Source organism: Carassius auratus, chromosome 36 (assembly GCF_003368295.1).
Source record: "Carassius auratus strain Wakin chromosome 36, ASM336829v1, whole genome shotgun sequence".
Classification (NCBI taxonomy): domain Eukaryota; kingdom Metazoa; phylum Chordata; class Actinopteri; order Cypriniformes; family Cyprinidae; genus Carassius; species Carassius auratus.
The window spans coordinates 1,496,357-1,513,804 of NC_039278.1; the positions used below are offsets into that span (position 1 = coordinate 1,496,357).

Sequence of the window (17,448 nt, forward strand, 5' to 3'; positions counted from 1 at the left end):
CTTCGATACTTGTAACAAGAAGTAGAATTTACAATTTTGGCTATATGAAGTTTACACAGAACTAAATAATGATCTGAGATATCATCACTTGGCTGAATAATTTCAACACTATCAACATCAATTCCATGTGACAGTATTAAATCTAGAGTATGTCTCATGTGTTGTACTTGTCCCCTTTCAATGACATCAAAGGGAACCCCCGTTACACAGGAGATGCAAGTAACCTCCAGGCTCTGACCTGTACTGGTGTATCTAATATAATTTTAACATCATTGAGGAACTCAGTGCGGGGGTTAATTACGTGATTGATGGCTGTTCATGTCTATTCAATTTCACGTATTGCTGTAAACTTGGGATTCCACATTTCCATTCTCTTAAACTCATCTTTCCCTAACTTTCGATCTTCCTGCAACTTGTGTGAATGTCTGAGTGTGTGCGTTTATGTGATAGATTAGTTTATATGTCTTAGATTTATCTAATAAAGCCTTATTCATATTGAAAAGAGAAGTATCTTGTGTTTTGTGCTTACAAGTTAATGTCTTAAACTGCCGATCTTGTGCTAATTAATAGTGTTTTCACTATACTTTGGATATTAATATCCATTGCAGATTGGATGTTAAACGGCTCATTCAGTGAATCGCAGGGCGTCTCAGTCAGGGGCGTAGATTACGCGGGGGACGCGGGGGACGTGTTCCCCCCACTTTTAATATCATGGAAACTCGTCCCCCGCACTTTTTCAGTCAAGTTTATTCTCATAGAGGTTTCCAAGAGCTGGTGTAAATAAATATAGATTGAAACTCAAAGAGATGGGATAGTCTGCATATGATTTGATATTTAATTCGGACCCAGAATACAGCGAGATGGACATGACCGAGCGCAAACACTCCTGCAGTGTGTGTTTCATTCATCCTCGAAGCCGGAGGGCGCTCTCGCGCAGAAAGTCATTTCAGGAAGATCCTAATATGGGCAAAAGCGTCCAGCTATGGCTGTATGAAAACAGTTTTTACACAGGAAAAAAGTCCAGAAACTTTTGCAAACATGAAGACATTAAACATACGATTGCAACAATATATGGTTTTTCAAGTAATCTCCAGCAGGTGATAAATAAAGTATGACCAATTTAGTACCAATTGACATAGCATTTATTACAGAATAGAAACTATTCTGCCTTATTATGTGATTAAAAAAATGTGTTTGTAGAATATAAACATATCATTATTACTTGTTATTGTCCAGCAGTTGTAGATTTCTAAGACAATTAAAAGCTAGAATCAAATAAATGTAGGCTTGGTGAGCAGAAGAGACTTCTTTAAAAACAAAATATTTTACAGTTCAAAAACTGTTGATTGGTAGGCTATATAGATTACAGAAATGTTTATGTTTATGCATATAGATGTTCTGATTCATATGTGTGGATGTGTTACAGTTTTTCTCAATTGTTTAGAAATTAAAATATGCACACCGACTCATCACATGGGCAAACACCTGTCACTCATTTTTACAATTAGCAAACAGAGCTTTAGCATAAAAGGGCAACAGGTGAGCTCTTCTGTTTTGGAGCAATGGATGCCAACAACAGAGGCAGAGCCAGATCCAGAGGAGTGAGAGTAAGAGAAGGAGGACGGGGAGGATGAGGACGAGGAAGGCCAAGGACTGTAATCTCTAATGAGATCCGAGACACTTTGGTTGACCATGTGATCAATGAGTACAGTAGTACAGAATTGCCTGTGGACTGTTCTGTAGGACTGTAAAAATAAAGTATGTTTCAAGTATTTGGGAAATGTATTCCTACTTTGTATTCCTACACATTATTTACAGTATTTTACTATTTGTTTGGCAGAACTGAAAGATTACCTACACGAGGTGGTCAGGAACATGTTCTGTCTCCTGAACAGGAAACTGCAGTCATGAACATGGTCTTAGAAAATAATGCCACCACATTACGGCAAATACAAAGAAAAATAATAGTAAACAATGAGATATTTCCAAATATTGATAGGGTAAGCAGGTCTATAGGGTGCCATTGGAACGCGGTTCAGAGAGTGAAAGAATTGTGATGTAACTGTGCAAGTGAGTCCTATACAGTCCCACAACTGATGCATTCTCTCAACACTGTGTAAATGATACATATTTCAGTACTGTAATCATAATGATAGTGCTTCACAATAGTGACCTCTCCATGTCTGCTTCTGAATTTGTCATGTGTGTTTCAGAGAGTCCTGGAGCTAGAGGTGGCAGCGGTGGAGTTCATCTTCAGAACCTCATAAAGAGACGGAAGAGGGGAAGGAATATCATCGGCCAGCACGGAGGGAACATCCGAATGTGTGCAGCGGTTACCCTCCACGGCGTCATCCATCACCTTGCTACCCTTGACCCCTACAACACTGTCCATCTGATCACATTGCTGGACACGCTACACAACCATCTCATTCCCCCAGATCAGATCGACAGCCCAGAGCAGCTCAGGTACGTCGTCATTTGGGACAACATAAGTTTCCACCGGGCTGCTCTGGTTCGTAACTGGTTCACTGCCCACCCACCCTTTTTAGTTCTTTATCTCCCTCCATATTCCCCATCCCTCAATCCTCAACACCTATCTGCCTGGAGAATAACAAATCCACAGACGCGTATACCCCTTCTTCAAGCTATGGAAGACCCATGTGGAGATCTAACAGTTGATTCTCTTCATGGCTGGACTCACCATGCTAGGATATATTCCCCCGATGGTTGGCCGAACTTTGTGAAATTGGGAATTGGGAAAACATTGCTTGTGATGTGGATGAGGTGCTGTGGCCAGACCGAAACTGAAGAGAGGATGCAGCATAGTTTTTTTTCTTTTTTTTTTTACTGTAACGGTATACAGTAAATTCTTCAGTTGTTTTGTATGTAAACCACTGTGCAACTTTGCATTGATTGGGATGTACACTGTTTGTTGGAGTGTTTAGAGTTCTGAGAGTATGAGGCATGCTTTCAGAAAATGTGTGAAATAATAAAGAAAAACTATAATTGTGTGCAGTGTTTTGACAAAATGAGCCTTGTTTTTAAAATTGTGTCTAAGCAATTGTTAAAAACTGTGAAGTGTTCGCTCAGCGCTGACCGGTCATTGCACAGAAGACGTGTTTACCAGCGCCACCGAACTGACAGCATGGCGTAATGTTTAATGGTGGATGGCAAACCAACGTTTGGTGCATTTAACGCCAACTGAACTGTGTGAAGCACTAATAAGCAACAAATATATTCATATTTATATATAAAAAAATTATAACAAAAAAAACCCATACATTTAACAAACGAAAAATGCTCCAAACATTTTTCTAAATTGACTTTTTTTTTTTAAATGAAACGAGAAAAAAATCACTTTTCCATTATATACAAATCTGAACTATTTTAATAGCTGAGACAGTAGTTAACATTTTAGGGAAAAGGGGAAAAATACGGGCTAGGGCCTATATTTGAGGCCTGTGCAGGGCACACTTCATACAAGGCTATTTTGTTCTTGATGTATGTATTTAAACACATTTAACATGAAGAGTACATGAAAAATGTAGATACATCGGACACATCTATGGGGCACCATCAGCAAATATCAAAACTCAACAGGAACCTCAAGGTTGATTTAAGAAAATGTGTTGAAATATATAGGGCCACATTCCTATATTTTGCCTGGGGCCCCCAATTCACTAAATCCCCTGCCCTCCAGTATGTGCTCTTTTGTTGAAGAAAAACAACTGTGTCTATAATGGACTGTTAATGGCCGAACAGATGTGTTTAATAGTTCACATTGTTGTTGCAGAAATATAACCAAATATAATACAGATAACATATATCAGATAGCATCAATATAACGTCATTTTTCATACCACTATAACAACAATAACTATTCTTGCATTATTGTAAGGGTGGGTTTAGGGTGGGAGTAGATGTTAATAAAACATCATCTAATCGGTAGAACTAATTTATTGTTAGCTTCTGGTTGTTGCTGTATCCCTTCAGCCACAGCTGTATCCTTCACTGAAACCTTTAGGCACACTCCGTTCAACATTGTGCTTCGGGACACTGTTCTAATCTCACGTCGTATTTAGGATGGATGGTATGAACATTGAGACGCAGAAGTGAATCCGCATTTCATGATGATAAAGAAACAGGAAACAGAGCAGAAGAGCAAGAACTCTGATAAACACACAGCACAATAAATAGTATTTTAAAAATAAATGCATGCCATTTTCATTTAGCTAAGTATTAATATATGTTTAATTATGTATTAATACCGTTCATTTTCATTTTACCTGACATTATACTGTATGTCACATGACGTGACCTCTGACCTCACCTAGCCAGTGTCATGTGTCTTCACCGCCCAAATGGCAATATATATATATAATTATTATTATTATTATTTTTTATTATTATTATTATTATATTTATTTATTTATTTTATTTATTTATAAAAAAAATTGTGGCTATATATGCTAAATATTTGTTGCTCAATGAAATGTAGTGTCAGTCTGTTTAACTCTTTGTGTTCCTGTCTGGTGCCGCTAGGAGGCAGTCTTCCACTGCTGAAGTGTGCACAGTAGTGTGCACTGTATCATCTCATCCAGTCTCCAGCTCCTTTACACGTGAGTCAACATCACAGTGACAAAGATTTCATTTAGTGAAAGAAAAAGAGCATAGGTGAAACGAACAGGAAATGAACTCTGCAGCACACAATTAAGTGTGTGTTTCCTTGTTCACAGAAAAATAAATCCAGATTACATAAGGAAATACCTCGACTGTTGTTATTTTCAGTGTTAAGAGATGACTTGTGATTAAGGAATGTCTTCTCTGCACGTCAGGGGAATTGTCATTTATGTTCCTGTTCCTGACAGAGAGAGAGAGAGAGAGAGAGAGAGCTTCAGTCTGTGTTTCTGAGAGCATCACATCACTTGGACTTCGACTCCATGAACCCTCGAAAGTTAATGTTACACCTCTTTATCTTTTCCAATCCTGTAGTTGACTGATCTCTCAGTGATTAACCCCATGAGGTTAGAAGAAGTGTGACAAACGTCACGCAAGATTGCAGAAATCACCTCTGTTGATCTTTATTGCATCATTTACATAATCTTATATGCTTTTCCTTCCTTCAACAGAAATCCCTGTGGAGTCTATAGAGCTTCCCACTGGCTGATCACACGAAGTGTAAGACTGTCACTGGTTTCCAGACAGACATGTTGTTTTGATCACGTGTTCAGCTGAGCACACTTCATGGCTCACATATTGTCCATTTTTTTGTATTATTTTTCTTTATGACTATTGTTCTTTCTTTTATGTTAAGCACTTTGAATTCCCATTGTGTATGAAATGTGCTATAGAAATAAACTTGACTTGGCTGCTGTAGTTGTTTTTATCTAAACCCATAATAGAGGCTACACAGACAAGGCACATTAAAATGATATTAATAAACAATATATGCTATTAATATTACTGATGTAAATGTAATAATATCAAGGAAAATCATTTAATTATAACACCATCTTATATGTGACCCTGGAGCCTGGAGTCTTTTATTTTCTACATCATCTGAAGCTGAATAAATCATCTCTCATTGATGTGTGTTTGTTCGGAGGACAAGATTTGTCTGAGATACAACTATTATAAATCTGGAATCTGAGGGAGCAAAAACATCTAGTGAAACTTAAGAGAACATCATGCATCTTCAATCTATTGTTTTACTTGTGGTTTTTATCAGACTCTCATTCTGACGGCACCCATTCACTGCAGAGCATCTGTTGATGAGACACTGATGCAGTGACACATTTCTCCAAACCTGATGAAGAAATAAACTCCTGATCTCAGATGAACTGAGGATGAGCACATCTCCACACTTTCGTTTTTGCTAAACTATTTCTTTAAACCAGCACATACTAAAATATATCACATCACAGCACTGGATCTTTATTTGATGTTAAGAACGAGCTCTGTTCATCTTCAACTCTGGAGCTCTGATGGAAGTGTTTCAGAAGCTCCTCCAGTCTGTGAACACTGCTTGAATAAAGGCAAGGGTTTCCTGTGTGTGTGAGGAGATCAGTGATGATCTGAGCTCAGAGCGGCAGCGTCTGTCCTCGTCTCAGCTCTGTCTGTGTTTCTGTGCTGCTGGACTGTGTCTGGGTCTGAACGTGATGGAGCTTGTGTTTCACCTCACTGATCTACAACACATTCAGTGTGCTGTCTAAATCAACTACATGTCCCTGGAGAAACGGCTGAATGATCTGTTTTCTGCAGAACCAGTACCTGTCTCTCTGCCCCTGACCAGGTCCTGACCCCTGACCCCTGACCCCTGACCTTACATCAGCTCCAGCTCAGGGATGAGCAACCGGTGGCCCTATCGTAAAAAAGTATTGATACTTACTGTTTAAATTAATATATTACACAATATATATAGACTTTTTTAAATGGTGATGTGATCAACACTTCCTTTCTCTTTGGAGTGTTACAAGCTGTTTGTGAATAAATAAGATCCCTAAAGTTACAAAGTTACAAGCTAACGGCCCTGTGTGATGATTCGATTATAGATGAAGAATATGTGCTTGACATTTCATAATCATCTCAAGCGAACTGTAGACTGCGTGACGGTTAATGAAATACTGTGATGTTAGAGAAGATGTGAGAACAGTACGTGTGTGATTTCAGGTGAACCCTCTGCTGGAGAAGCCTGTGTGACATGAAGTGATGCGTTGAGTCACATGACCAGACAGGACGGGGCAGGACCCCTGACAAACTCTCTCAGGAGCACAGACAGATTCCAGCACCACCGTCCATTCTGAGCTCCCTGCATGAGGGCAGCAGTGTAAATGAGCCGTAGCTCTGAGATCTGCACAGATCCAGCTGAGGACCACTGAACATGTGCTCAACACACAGAGAAGACGTCTCATCACCAGCATCTGAAAAACACCGCACTCATGCATCATTTGTTACTCTCATTTTACTCTCTGTGAGGTTCATCCTCATTTAAAAAAAATTATAAATAGTGTTCGGTTTTTATCAGTCATTTTCATGCAGGTTTTAGTGCAAAAAATGTTTTTAAAAGAAGTCTCTTCTGCTCACTAACACTGCATTTATTTGATCTAAAGTACAGTAAATACATGAATATTATGAAAATTTCAGACAGCTGTTTCCTGTGAACCTGTCGCACTCAGGAAAGCGTGAGAAGATGCTGGGGACAGATGAACTAATTAATGACACACAGCTGGAGACCAACACACATGAGGAAGACATGCACAGGAAGGACCATATAAGGAAAACAGGAACATACGCGTGACACTGTTAAAGTGTAATGTATTTCTGTGATGCTCCGCTGTATTTTCAGCATCATTCCTCCAGTCTTCAGGGTCACATGATCTTCAGAAATCAGAATAATATGATGATTTACTGCTCGAGAAACATTTCTGATTATTATCAATGTTGAACACAGCTGTGCTGAACAATATTTCTGTGGAAACTGATATGTTTTTATTTTTCAGGATTCACAAATGAACAGAAAGTTCAAAAGAACAGTATTTATTTGAAATAGAAATCATAATATTGTGAAAAATGATCATGGAGTGTGCTCTTATTTGTTGAGCACAGAAACAGTTTGTGTTGGACTCGTCCACTGTGAGACACAGCTGACACGCTCACTTATTCAAACCTGCACCTCACTCACTACTCATTCAGAAGAGGACCGCCACTAATAATGCTGAATATATGAACAAAAATATTGTTTATCCTTTTGATCTTTCATTCAAAACATTCACAAAATAGCAACCTTTCATCAAAGTAAAACAATGGTTGTTGGCCACAATTACTGGCACGCCTAGAAATGCTGAATATCTCTGAAGTACACTCCTGTTCATATTTACAATAGTTCAGCACACCAGGGTGACTGAAACTGTCCAGCCGTGACTTCCTGTTCCACAGGGTTATTAATAGAAGAACACAAAGGCCAAATTCCCTCCATCATCCATCACAAGGAGTTCAACCAAAGAATATCGCTCTGCTGCAAAGAACAAGATTGTTAAGCTTCACAGAAAAGAAAGTGTGTGTAAGAAAAGAGCTAAAGCTTTGAAAATCCCCGTTCCCACCATCAGGTCATGAATACATATGAAAGACGTTGAGAATCTGTCCGGAAGAGGATGTGAAAGCGTCAGACAGAACTGCTTCTGTGGTCAGATCAGATGAAGCTAAAAACAGATGTTTATCTGTCAGCGATGGGTTTGGATCAAACAGCCCACTGTCACACACTGATGCATCTCTGATGAGGAGGACCTGCCTAACCAATTAGATTTAGGAATGATTACAAACATTAGAACTTGACCTGCATATAATATTTACATTATCACATCTAGCTGTGGCTTTAATCTGCTGTGTTTGGGGAGGCTTCTGTCAGGACTAATTTTCATGATAAAGAAGTAATACGATTACTTATTAAAACATTTGGTAGTAATACTTTTATGTGAGGTTGTGTAACTGCAAATAATAAGCGCAGAGATGAGCGAGGTATTGTCCCCTGCCCTAGTTTCCTTCCTAGATTAAAATCTAATTAGGTGTAATAGCTTCCCATGCTGCTCTTGTCTGATAACTGTGGCTACGTGACACACTCCATTCATCAGCACATTAGGAAACTCAGCTGACGTAGGAGAGAGGGGCTGGGACGGCGGCACCCATCCTTCACTGTGTGTGAGAGCAGAGACGACGGATCAGCACAGATCCAGGTCACTGTGCCAGTTATGCACCTGATTCAGCGCTCACTTTCACTTCCACAAACAGAGAGGAACAGGTCAACGTCGTCACCCAGCGCTGATTTAACAGCCGTCTGCGTCTGGACAGGATCAGTGCAAACAACACACAACAAACAAACACAGCACTGCAAACGTGTGTGTAATCAGTTTATTAAAACCTGTGAATCCAGTGTAACACTTGATTGATTAAATACGATTGGTCTACATAAGTTAAACATCTTTCAAATATAAAACAGTTCAGTATAATTTACTCTGTATAATCTGTTAAAGTTCACACACAGATCAGGAGTTGTAGTGATGTGAGTGATGTGTCAGGCGCAGGCTGGTATGGGCTGACTGAGGCCGCTGAAGAAGGACTTCTCTCTCTCGCTCATCAGCTGGAAGTGCAGCGGCTGCCGGCAGAAGTTACACTCGGCGGAGGAGTGCGGCTTCAGCTCCAGCCCGGCCTCGGTCCACGCCTGCGTCAGCTTCTCTGTGCACACACACACACACACACAAAATGAACACTGTGCTCTGAAACACTCTGAGATCTGAGTTTAGTTGGGCGTGCAGGACTCACCGGTGAAGTAGCTCATCATCTGCGGCGTGTGGTGAGGCGTGGGAGCGATGCGCAGCAGCTCCTCTCCTCGAGCCACCGTGGGGTAGTTAATGGCCTGCACGTAGATGTTGTAGCGGCTCATCATGATGTCACACACCTGCGTGTTCTTCTCTGCGTCCGCCACCTGAGCAAACACACCAGCGTCAGTGGCGATCTGAGAGCGGTCAGTGTGAATGAACGCAGGAGTATTGTACGTACCCTGATGGGGATGATGTGGCTGGGGCAGTGCACCACTGGCAGACCCGTGTCCAGCAGCTTCTGCCGCAGCAGCTTCACGTTGCGCTGGTGTTTGCGGCGCAGTGCGCGGCCCTCCTCACTCTTCAGGATCTGGACAGACTCGCGCGCGCCGGCCAGCAGCATGGGAGGCAGAGACGTGGTGAAGATGAAGCCAGCGGCATACGAGCGCACCGTGTCCACCAGAGCGTGAGTGCTGGCGATGTAGCCCCCCACACAGCCAAACGCTTTCCCTGCGCAAACACACAAGAAGAGTGGTCAGACAAAACTGACCTGCTGCAGCCTACAGGAAACTACTACACCACACACAGCTGAGAGACTGTGGCAGAGTCTGGACCAGGGATGCACCCATATGAACATTTTGGCTGCTACCAAAAAACTATAATTATTTATATATGAACGCCGATGAACAATATGTTGGCTGATGAATCTAAATCCAAATTTTTACATAATTTTTGAGAGCCTGATTGCAAAAAACATCTCATCATTAAGTCATTAAACCCTTCAAAATAAAACAAAGCATGAATAAAATAATGCAAACAATTCCCTAGATTACATTTAAAAAAATGAAATATATCTAGATAAGTTATAAGGAATAGACTCTGCACTGACAATAATTAAATTATTTTAATTAAACCATATTGTTGATGAAAATATTAAGATAAAAATAAAAGTGGTGGTTATTATGAATAATACATCAATGATTTTTGAAAAAGTATCCTAAATAATACCATTGTTTCAAATTATAATATATAAGAATCAGATACATGCGCAAGTGATCTTGACCTGTTCTGCGCACTAGTCAGCTGCGTCACTAGTCAGATGTGTCAGTAGTGAACGTGTCACTAGTTAGGCTCTTCAATAGTCAGGCGCGTCACTAGTCAGGAGCGTCACAAGTGAGAAGTGTCCTTAGTCAGGCGCGTCACTAGTCAGGCGCGTCACTAGTCAGGAGCGTCACTAGTCAGGCGAGTCACTAGTCAGGCGAGTCACTAGTCAGGAGCGTCACTAGTCAGGCGAGTCACTAGTCAGGCGAGTCACTAGTCAGGCGAGTCACTAGTCAGGCGAGTCACTAGTCAGGCGAGTCACTAGTCAGGAGCGTCACTAGTCAGGAGCGTCACTAGTCAGGAGCGTCACTAGTCAGGAGCGTCACTAGTCAGGCGCGTCACTAGTCAGGCGCGTCACTAGTCAGGCGCGTCACTAGTCAGGCGCGTCACTAGTCAGGCGCGTCACTAGTCAGGCGCGTCATTAGTCAGGAGCGTCCTTAGTCAGGCACGTGACTAGTCAGGAGCGTCACTAGTCAGGAGCGTCACTAGTCAGGAGGGTCACTAGTGAGAAGTGTCCTTAGTCAGGCACGTGACTAGTCAGGAGCGTCACTAGTCAGGAGCGTCACTAGTCAGGAGCGTCACTAGTCAGGAGCGTCACTAGTCAGGCGGGTCACTAGTCAGGCGGGTCACTAGTCAGGAGCGTCACTAGTCAGGAGCGTCACTAGTCAGGAGCGTCACTAGTCAGGAGCGTCACTTGTCAGGTGCGTCACTTGTCAGGTGCGTCACTTGTCAGGCGCGTCACTAGACAGGCGCGTCACTAGACAGGCGCGTCACTAGTCAGGAGCGTCACTAGTCAGGCGCGTCACTAGACAGGCGCGTCACTAGACAGGCGCGTCACTAGTCAGGCGAGTCACTAGTCAGGAGCGTCACTAGTCAGGCGCGTCACTAGTCAGGCGCGTCACTAGTCAGGAGCGTCACTAGTCAGGAGCGTCACTAGTCAGGCGCGTCACTAGTCAGGAGCGTCACTAGTCAGGCGCGTCACTAGTCAGGCGCGTCACTAGTCAGGAGCGTCACTAGTCAGGCGCGTCACTAGTCAGGCGCGTCACTAGTCAGGAGCCTCACTAGTCAGGCGCGTCACTAGTCAGGAGCGTCCTTAGTCAGGCACGTAACTAGTCAGGAGCATCACTAGTCAGGAGGGTCACTAGTGAGAAGTGTCCTTAGTCAGGCACGTGACTAGTCAGGAGTGTCACTAGTCAGGAGGGTCACTAGTCAGGAGGGTCACTAGTCAGGAGGGTCACTAGTCAGGAGCGTCACTAGTCAGGAGCGTCACTAGTCAGGAGCGTCACTAGTCAGGCGGGTCACTAGTCAGGAGCCTCACTAGTCAGGAGCCTCACTAGTCAGGCGCGTCACTAGTCAGGAGCGTCCTTAGTCAGGCACGTAACTAGTCAGGAGCATCACTAGTCAGGAGGGTCACTAGTGAGAAGTGTCCTTAGTCAGGCACGTGACTAGTCAGGAGGGTCACTAGTCAGGAGCGTCACTAGTCAGGAGCGTCACTAGTCAGGCGGGTCACTAGTCAGGCGGGTCACTAGTCAGGCGCGTCACTAGTCAGGCGCGTCACTAGTCAGGAGCGTCACTAGTCAGGCGCGTCACTAGTCAGGCGCGTCACTAGTCAGGCGCGTCACTAGTCAGGCGCGTCACTAGTCAGGAGCGTCACTAGTCAGGAGCGTCACTAGTCAGGCACGTCACTAGTCAGGCGAGTCACTAGTCAGGCGAGTCACTAGTCAGGCGCGTCACTAGTCAGGCGCGTCACTAGTCAGGAGCGTCACTAGTCAGGCGAGTCACTAGTCAGGAGCGTCACTAGTCAGGAGCGTCACTAGTCAGGAGGGTCACTAGTCAGGAGGGTCACTAGTCAGGCGAGTCACTAGTCAGGAGCGTCACTAGTCAGGCGCGTCACTAGTCAGGCGCGTCACTAGTCAGGCGCGTCACTAGTCAGGAGCGTCACTAGTCAGGAGCGTCACTAGTCAGGAGCGTCCTTAGTCAGGCACGTAACTAGTCAGGAGCATCACTAGTCAGGAGGGTCACTAGTGAGAAGTGTCCTTAGTCAGGCACGTGACTAGTCAGGAGTGTCACTAGTCAGGAGGGTCACTAGTCAGGAGGGTCACTAGTCAGGAGCGTCACTAGTCAGGAGCGTCACTAGTCAGGAGCGTCACTAGTCAGGCGGGTCACTAGTCAGGAGCCTCACTAGTCAGGAGCCTCACTAGTCAGGCGCGTCACTAGTCAGGAGCGTCCTTAGTCAGGCACGTAACTAGTCAGGAGCATCACTAGTCAGGAGGGTCACTAGTGAGAAGTGTCCTTAGTCAGGCACGTGACTAGTCAGGAGGGTCACTAGTCAGGAGCGTCACTAGTCAGGAGCGTCACTAGTCAGGCGGGTCACTAGTCAGGCGGGTCACTAGTCAGGCGCGTCACTAGTCAGGCGCGTCACTAGTCAGGAGCGTCACTAGTCAGGCGCGTCACTAGTCAGGCGCGTCACTAGTCAGGCGCGTCACTAGTCAGGCGCGTCACTAGTCAGGAGCGTCACTAGTCAGGAGCGTCACTAGTCAGGCACGTCACTAGTCAGGCGAGTCACTAGTCAGGCGAGTCACTAGTCAGGCGCGTCACTAGTCAGGCGCGTCACTAGTCAGGAGCGTCACTAGTCAGGCGAGTCACTAGTCAGGAGCGTCACTAGTCAGGAGCGTCACTAGTCAGGAGGGTCACTAGTCAGGAGGGTCACTAGTCAGGCGAGTCACTAGTCAGGAGCGTCACTAGTCAGGCGCGTCACTAGTCAGGCGCGTCACTAGTCAGGCGCGTCACTAGTGAGAAGTGTCCTTAGTCATATATATATATATATATATAGATGTAGATCTAGATGAGCAAAATAACACACGGACAATGAACGGTCATCATTGATCATGAGATAATCCTGGAGGCTCTTTTAATGAATCAGTGTCAAACTGGATCAAACCACTGAATAATTAGATTCACGCTTTAAAGTGAAGCAATAAAGCCATAAATATCAGTTTTCTAATTCTACACCACTAACTTTGTTATGAACATTAAAGTTACTAAACAAAAACTAAATAAATATTACCATTACAATATTTCACTGTAAAAAAGTATAGTATAAAACTATCATACAATTTTTTTTATTTTAAAAAGTTAAATCATAAGAGCAATTTATAAATTGTAATAATAAGATGCAAAGAAATAGGGTTAGGGTCATAATTTCATGGTGTTTTGTTTTGTTTTTTTGTTTTTTTCTTTAGATAATTACATAGACAAATTCTAAGTTCGCTTTTATTTGTTTTTTACATTTAATAATAATAATAATGATAATAATAACACTGTTGTTATTATAACCATTTTTATATTTAAAAAAATTTGGCTAAATTGTGCAGCTCTACAAACAAGCACAGAAAATCTGGACAAAAAATAAATAAATAAATATACAATCATGATCTTTATCAGTAAATCAGACACTGTGCAGCCCTGGTGACCGTTGAGCATGTTTTTAGGTAGAGTGCACTGGATTCTGCCCAACAGATTACAGACGGCATGAATGAACAGGTCTGGGTGGTGTACGTGACTGAGGGCTCGTCTCTGACAAACAACAGTCTTCAGGGTCATTCAGTGAGAGAAAAACAAGAGCGCTGGTCTCTAAGCAACAGCACAAGAGCTGGAGCTCAGGGTTTCCTCCCTAGAGCATTGAGGACAGCAGCAGGGAGCCGTTAAACAGGCCAGCTCACCCAGAGTGCCAGAGATGATGTCCATCTTGTGCATGACTCCGTCCCGGTCTCCGATGCCGCCTCCCCGGGGGCCGTACAGCCCCACCGCGTGCACCTCGTCCACGAACGTGATGGCGCCGAACTCATGGGCCACGTCACACATCTCCTCCAGCGGACACACAGCACCTGACGACACACACACACACGGTCTGCGTGAGCACACACTCGCTGACCTCACCTCAGAGCGAGCAGAGAGAGAGCCTGTGACTGACCGTCCATCGAGTGCACCGTCTCAAACGCCACGATCTTGGGAGCCGAGGGGTCAGATTTCTCCAGCAGCTGGCGCAGGTGCTTGGCGTCGTTGTGACGGAAGATAAACTTCTTGGCGCCGCTGTTCCTGATGCCCTGGATCATGGAGGCGTGATTACCCGCATCTGAATAGATCTGGCAACCTGAGGAGAAACAGTGCTGTCACAAACCAGGGCAATCTGACACAAGCACGCAAATAAAGCCTGTCTTCTTCATGAGACTCACAGTAACATAAAGAAATCTGCTTGTGTTTGGACTAAAGTGTGATGGATTTTGTATTGGAGTAATGAGATTGTGGGAATAATCACCAGGCATCATCTTGGCCAGCGTGAAGAGCGTGGAGTCATTGGCCACGAAACACGAGGTGAAGAGCAGAGCGGCGTCCTTCCCGTGCAGATCCGCCAGCTCGTGCTCCAGGTCCACGTGAAACTTACTCGTCCCGGATATATTCCGAGTCCCTCCGGCTCCTGATCCATGATTCCCTAAAGTGTCCCTGTCAAAACACACGGCAGAGAGTGTGAATGTCTGCCCAAACCCAGAAGATGATTGCATTTATCACTGAGACATCACTTTAGGAAAGAGCAGGGTCATGTTCAGCGTGGGACTCACATGATGGTCTGCAGCACCCGCGGGTGACGGCTCATGCCCAGGTAGTCATTGCTGCACCACACAGAGACGTCTCTCTTGAAGGACAGGGACTCGGTGTAGTTATCTGCCATCGGGAACTCTGTGGCCCTGCGGTTCACTGTTTTAAACACACGGTACGTGTGGTCCTGCTTCTTCTCCTCGATCTTCTTCTCGAAGAACTCGTCATAGCGAAAGTTGGACACAGCTGAAAGAGAAGAGTCAATGTGGAACTGCATTTCAAAACAGGAAGTGGTTTTCTGCAGGAGTTTCTTCACAGGAACAGAGCACACATACTTTTGGGCATGTTCTCCTGCAGACGAGAGACACGAGGGGAGCGCGGCTTCAGCAGGTTTGCTCTGATCTGGGTGTTCTTCAGAGGATTCAGCTCCGGTGGACACACGTCTGGACAACAGTCTGCACTGGCTGGATCAGAGACCGACTACATTTCATTCTAGAGTATCCTAACATCAACCAGTTTAACAATAACTCCTGAATCACATCTGGTAGAGCTGCACGATTGAACACAACTCCACACACACACCAAACACACTTATCAACAGAGGAGAAGCAGAGGATGGGTGCCATGGTTTAACGGCTGATGCTGAAAACTTACACATTTTAGGACAGACATAAACATCTGTGTTGGAATTTTGCTGGTATTATTATTAAATAACATTATATTATTTTTACTACTCCACTGTTTTTATTTTACAGTGAAATGTCACAAAAGCATTTTTTCTTTTTTGCATTTCATTGCAATTTTCACATTTTTAGTAATAACAACAATTATAATAGTAATAGCAATAGTTATTTTTCTTAAACACACAATTAATGTTGTTTTTAAATGAACAATCTAATAATAATAAAAGTAACATTTTCCAGTAAGGCTGCATTAGTTAATGTATTCACTCCCATCAACAGTCACTTATTACTGTATGTATTCATCTCTGTTAATGTTAATGCGAATACAGTCATTCATGTTAATTCACAATGCATTAACTAATGTTAATAAGCACAACTTTTGATTTGAATAACGCTAATGTAAATGTTGAAATTAACATTAAGATTAATAAAAGCTGTAGGGTTGTAGATAACTAATGAACCTTATTGCAAGGTGTTTCAATAACAATAGTTTTAGTAATACTCTTAATTTCTTAGTTTTATAGGGTATTTTTAGACTTCAAGTAGCACTTGGACATTCTTCTGCAGAAGTGTGAGCGTATCATCCGGTCTCTGAGCGGACAGTGTTGTAAAGGCATTGCTTCACGGCTGTAGAGCGCAGCAGCACACACACATACACACACACTTCCTCACACACACACCTGTACACACTGTGTGGACTTCAGACACGTCCTCCTGAAGAGCCATGCTGGCCTGCCGCACCACGCTGCTCTGCCCCATCTCAGCCGCCAGGAACGGGCACCTGGAGGACGGCTGACCCGCGGGGTGACCCACAGACCCTCCTGATGGACAGAGCGGAGGACAGACGCTTCAGTGAGGCACACACACACACACACACACACCCGGAGGAGAGCAGCAGCACACACTCACCCTCGCTCTCAGACGAGGAGCACAGAGAGCGCACCAGCGGTCTGGACGCCAGCTCCATCATCACCGGACACTTCACAGCGTACGCCACCAGAGACTGTCTGGCCTGCTGCAGGAACGACGGGTGCACACGGGACAGGAACGGGCAGCGGAGGAGCGCGTCCATCACCAGTGTCCAGAGAGTCAAACACAGAGGTCAAGGGTCACTGAGCACTACAGCTGAAACAATCAATTATACTCCAATTAACAGAATTCTCTCCTGAGACCACACAAGCAAAATATTAATGCAAAGCATAAGATAACATGACCATCTGTGAAAGAAAAAACAAGTGCATAATGTTTATAAATCAGTTTAACTAACTTACGTTGCTTATGCAACTAACAAACAGCATCATATATTTATGCATAGATTAATACAAAAAGAAGAAATCCAAACATACAGAGTACATTTTTCATTACAAAAACATGAGATGCAGTGGAATGAGGGGAAAACAGTCTCGATATATGTTTACGGTTGTTATAAACGCGTGTGAACGCGACGCGAGCGCTGAGACGCGTCCCTCCGCCGCCTCTTCCTCACCTCTCTGCGTGACTGTGCGGGGTCAGCGCTCTTCTGTGCGGGATCGGTGTGGAGCTCTGCTCGGGGTGCGGTGAGCGCGTCGCGTTATCCTGCACTGAGGACGAACGAGAGGGCGAGCCGACGCGCCGCGCTTATATCGCAGCCCAGCGCGAGCAGATATCGCGAGAGACGCGTCACTGCCCGTCAGCGCAGCTCCGCCCATTTCCTTCCGCGAAACATTTGTTTCTATTTTTTTTTTAAACAGGTTTTTTTTTTTTTTGCCAATTAAAAC

The 17,448-nt window shown here is 44.0% G+C and overlaps 1 protein-coding gene across 2 annotated transcripts; it reads right to left on the bottom strand.

Moving 5' to 3' along the window:
• Positions 1 to 8,890: 8,890 nt before the first annotated feature.
• LOC113054922 (5-aminolevulinate synthase, nonspecific, mitochondrial-like) lies at positions 8,891 to 17,335 on the bottom strand. 2 transcript variants are annotated; one of them, XM_026220723.1, is made up of 11 exons: positions 17,178 to 17,335; positions 16,601 to 16,816; positions 16,372 to 16,512; positions 15,344 to 15,472; positions 15,032 to 15,254; positions 14,731 to 14,915; positions 14,386 to 14,565; positions 14,135 to 14,299; positions 9,553 to 9,821; positions 9,316 to 9,478; positions 8,891 to 9,228 (listed from the first exon to the last, which is right to left on the bottom strand). In XM_026220723.1, exons 2-11 carry the CDS (start codon positions 16,761 to 16,763, stop codon positions 9,068 to 9,070), a joined length of 1,779 nt encoding a protein of 592 aa, XP_026076508.1. In that variant the 5' UTR covers positions 16,764 to 16,816; positions 17,178 to 17,335; the 3' UTR covers positions 8,891 to 9,067. The 2 variants fall into 2 exon arrangements, with proteins under 2 accessions (XP_026076508.1, XP_026076511.1); XM_026220726.1 differs by lacking the exon at positions 15,344 to 15,472.
• Between the last annotated feature and the right edge of the window lie 113 nt (positions 17,336 to 17,448).

What these genes read in the sequence shown, in the direction of transcription:
- LOC113054922 (XM_026220723.1), bottom strand. Translation starts at nt 16,763, where the DNA reads ATGGACGCGCTCCTCCGCTGCCCGTTCCTGTCCCGTGTGCACCCGTCG. An exon ending in CTCCTCGTCTGAGAGCGAGG is followed by an intron (nt 16,513 to 16,600) that starts GTGAGTGTGTGC and finishes TCTGTCCATCAG; the next exon opens with GAGGGTCTGTGGGTCACCCC. An exon ending in CATCATCTCTGGCACTCTGG is followed by an intron (nt 9,822 to 14,134) that starts GTGAGCTGGCCT and finishes GTGTTTGCGCAG; the next exon opens with GGAAAGCGTTTGGCTGTGTG.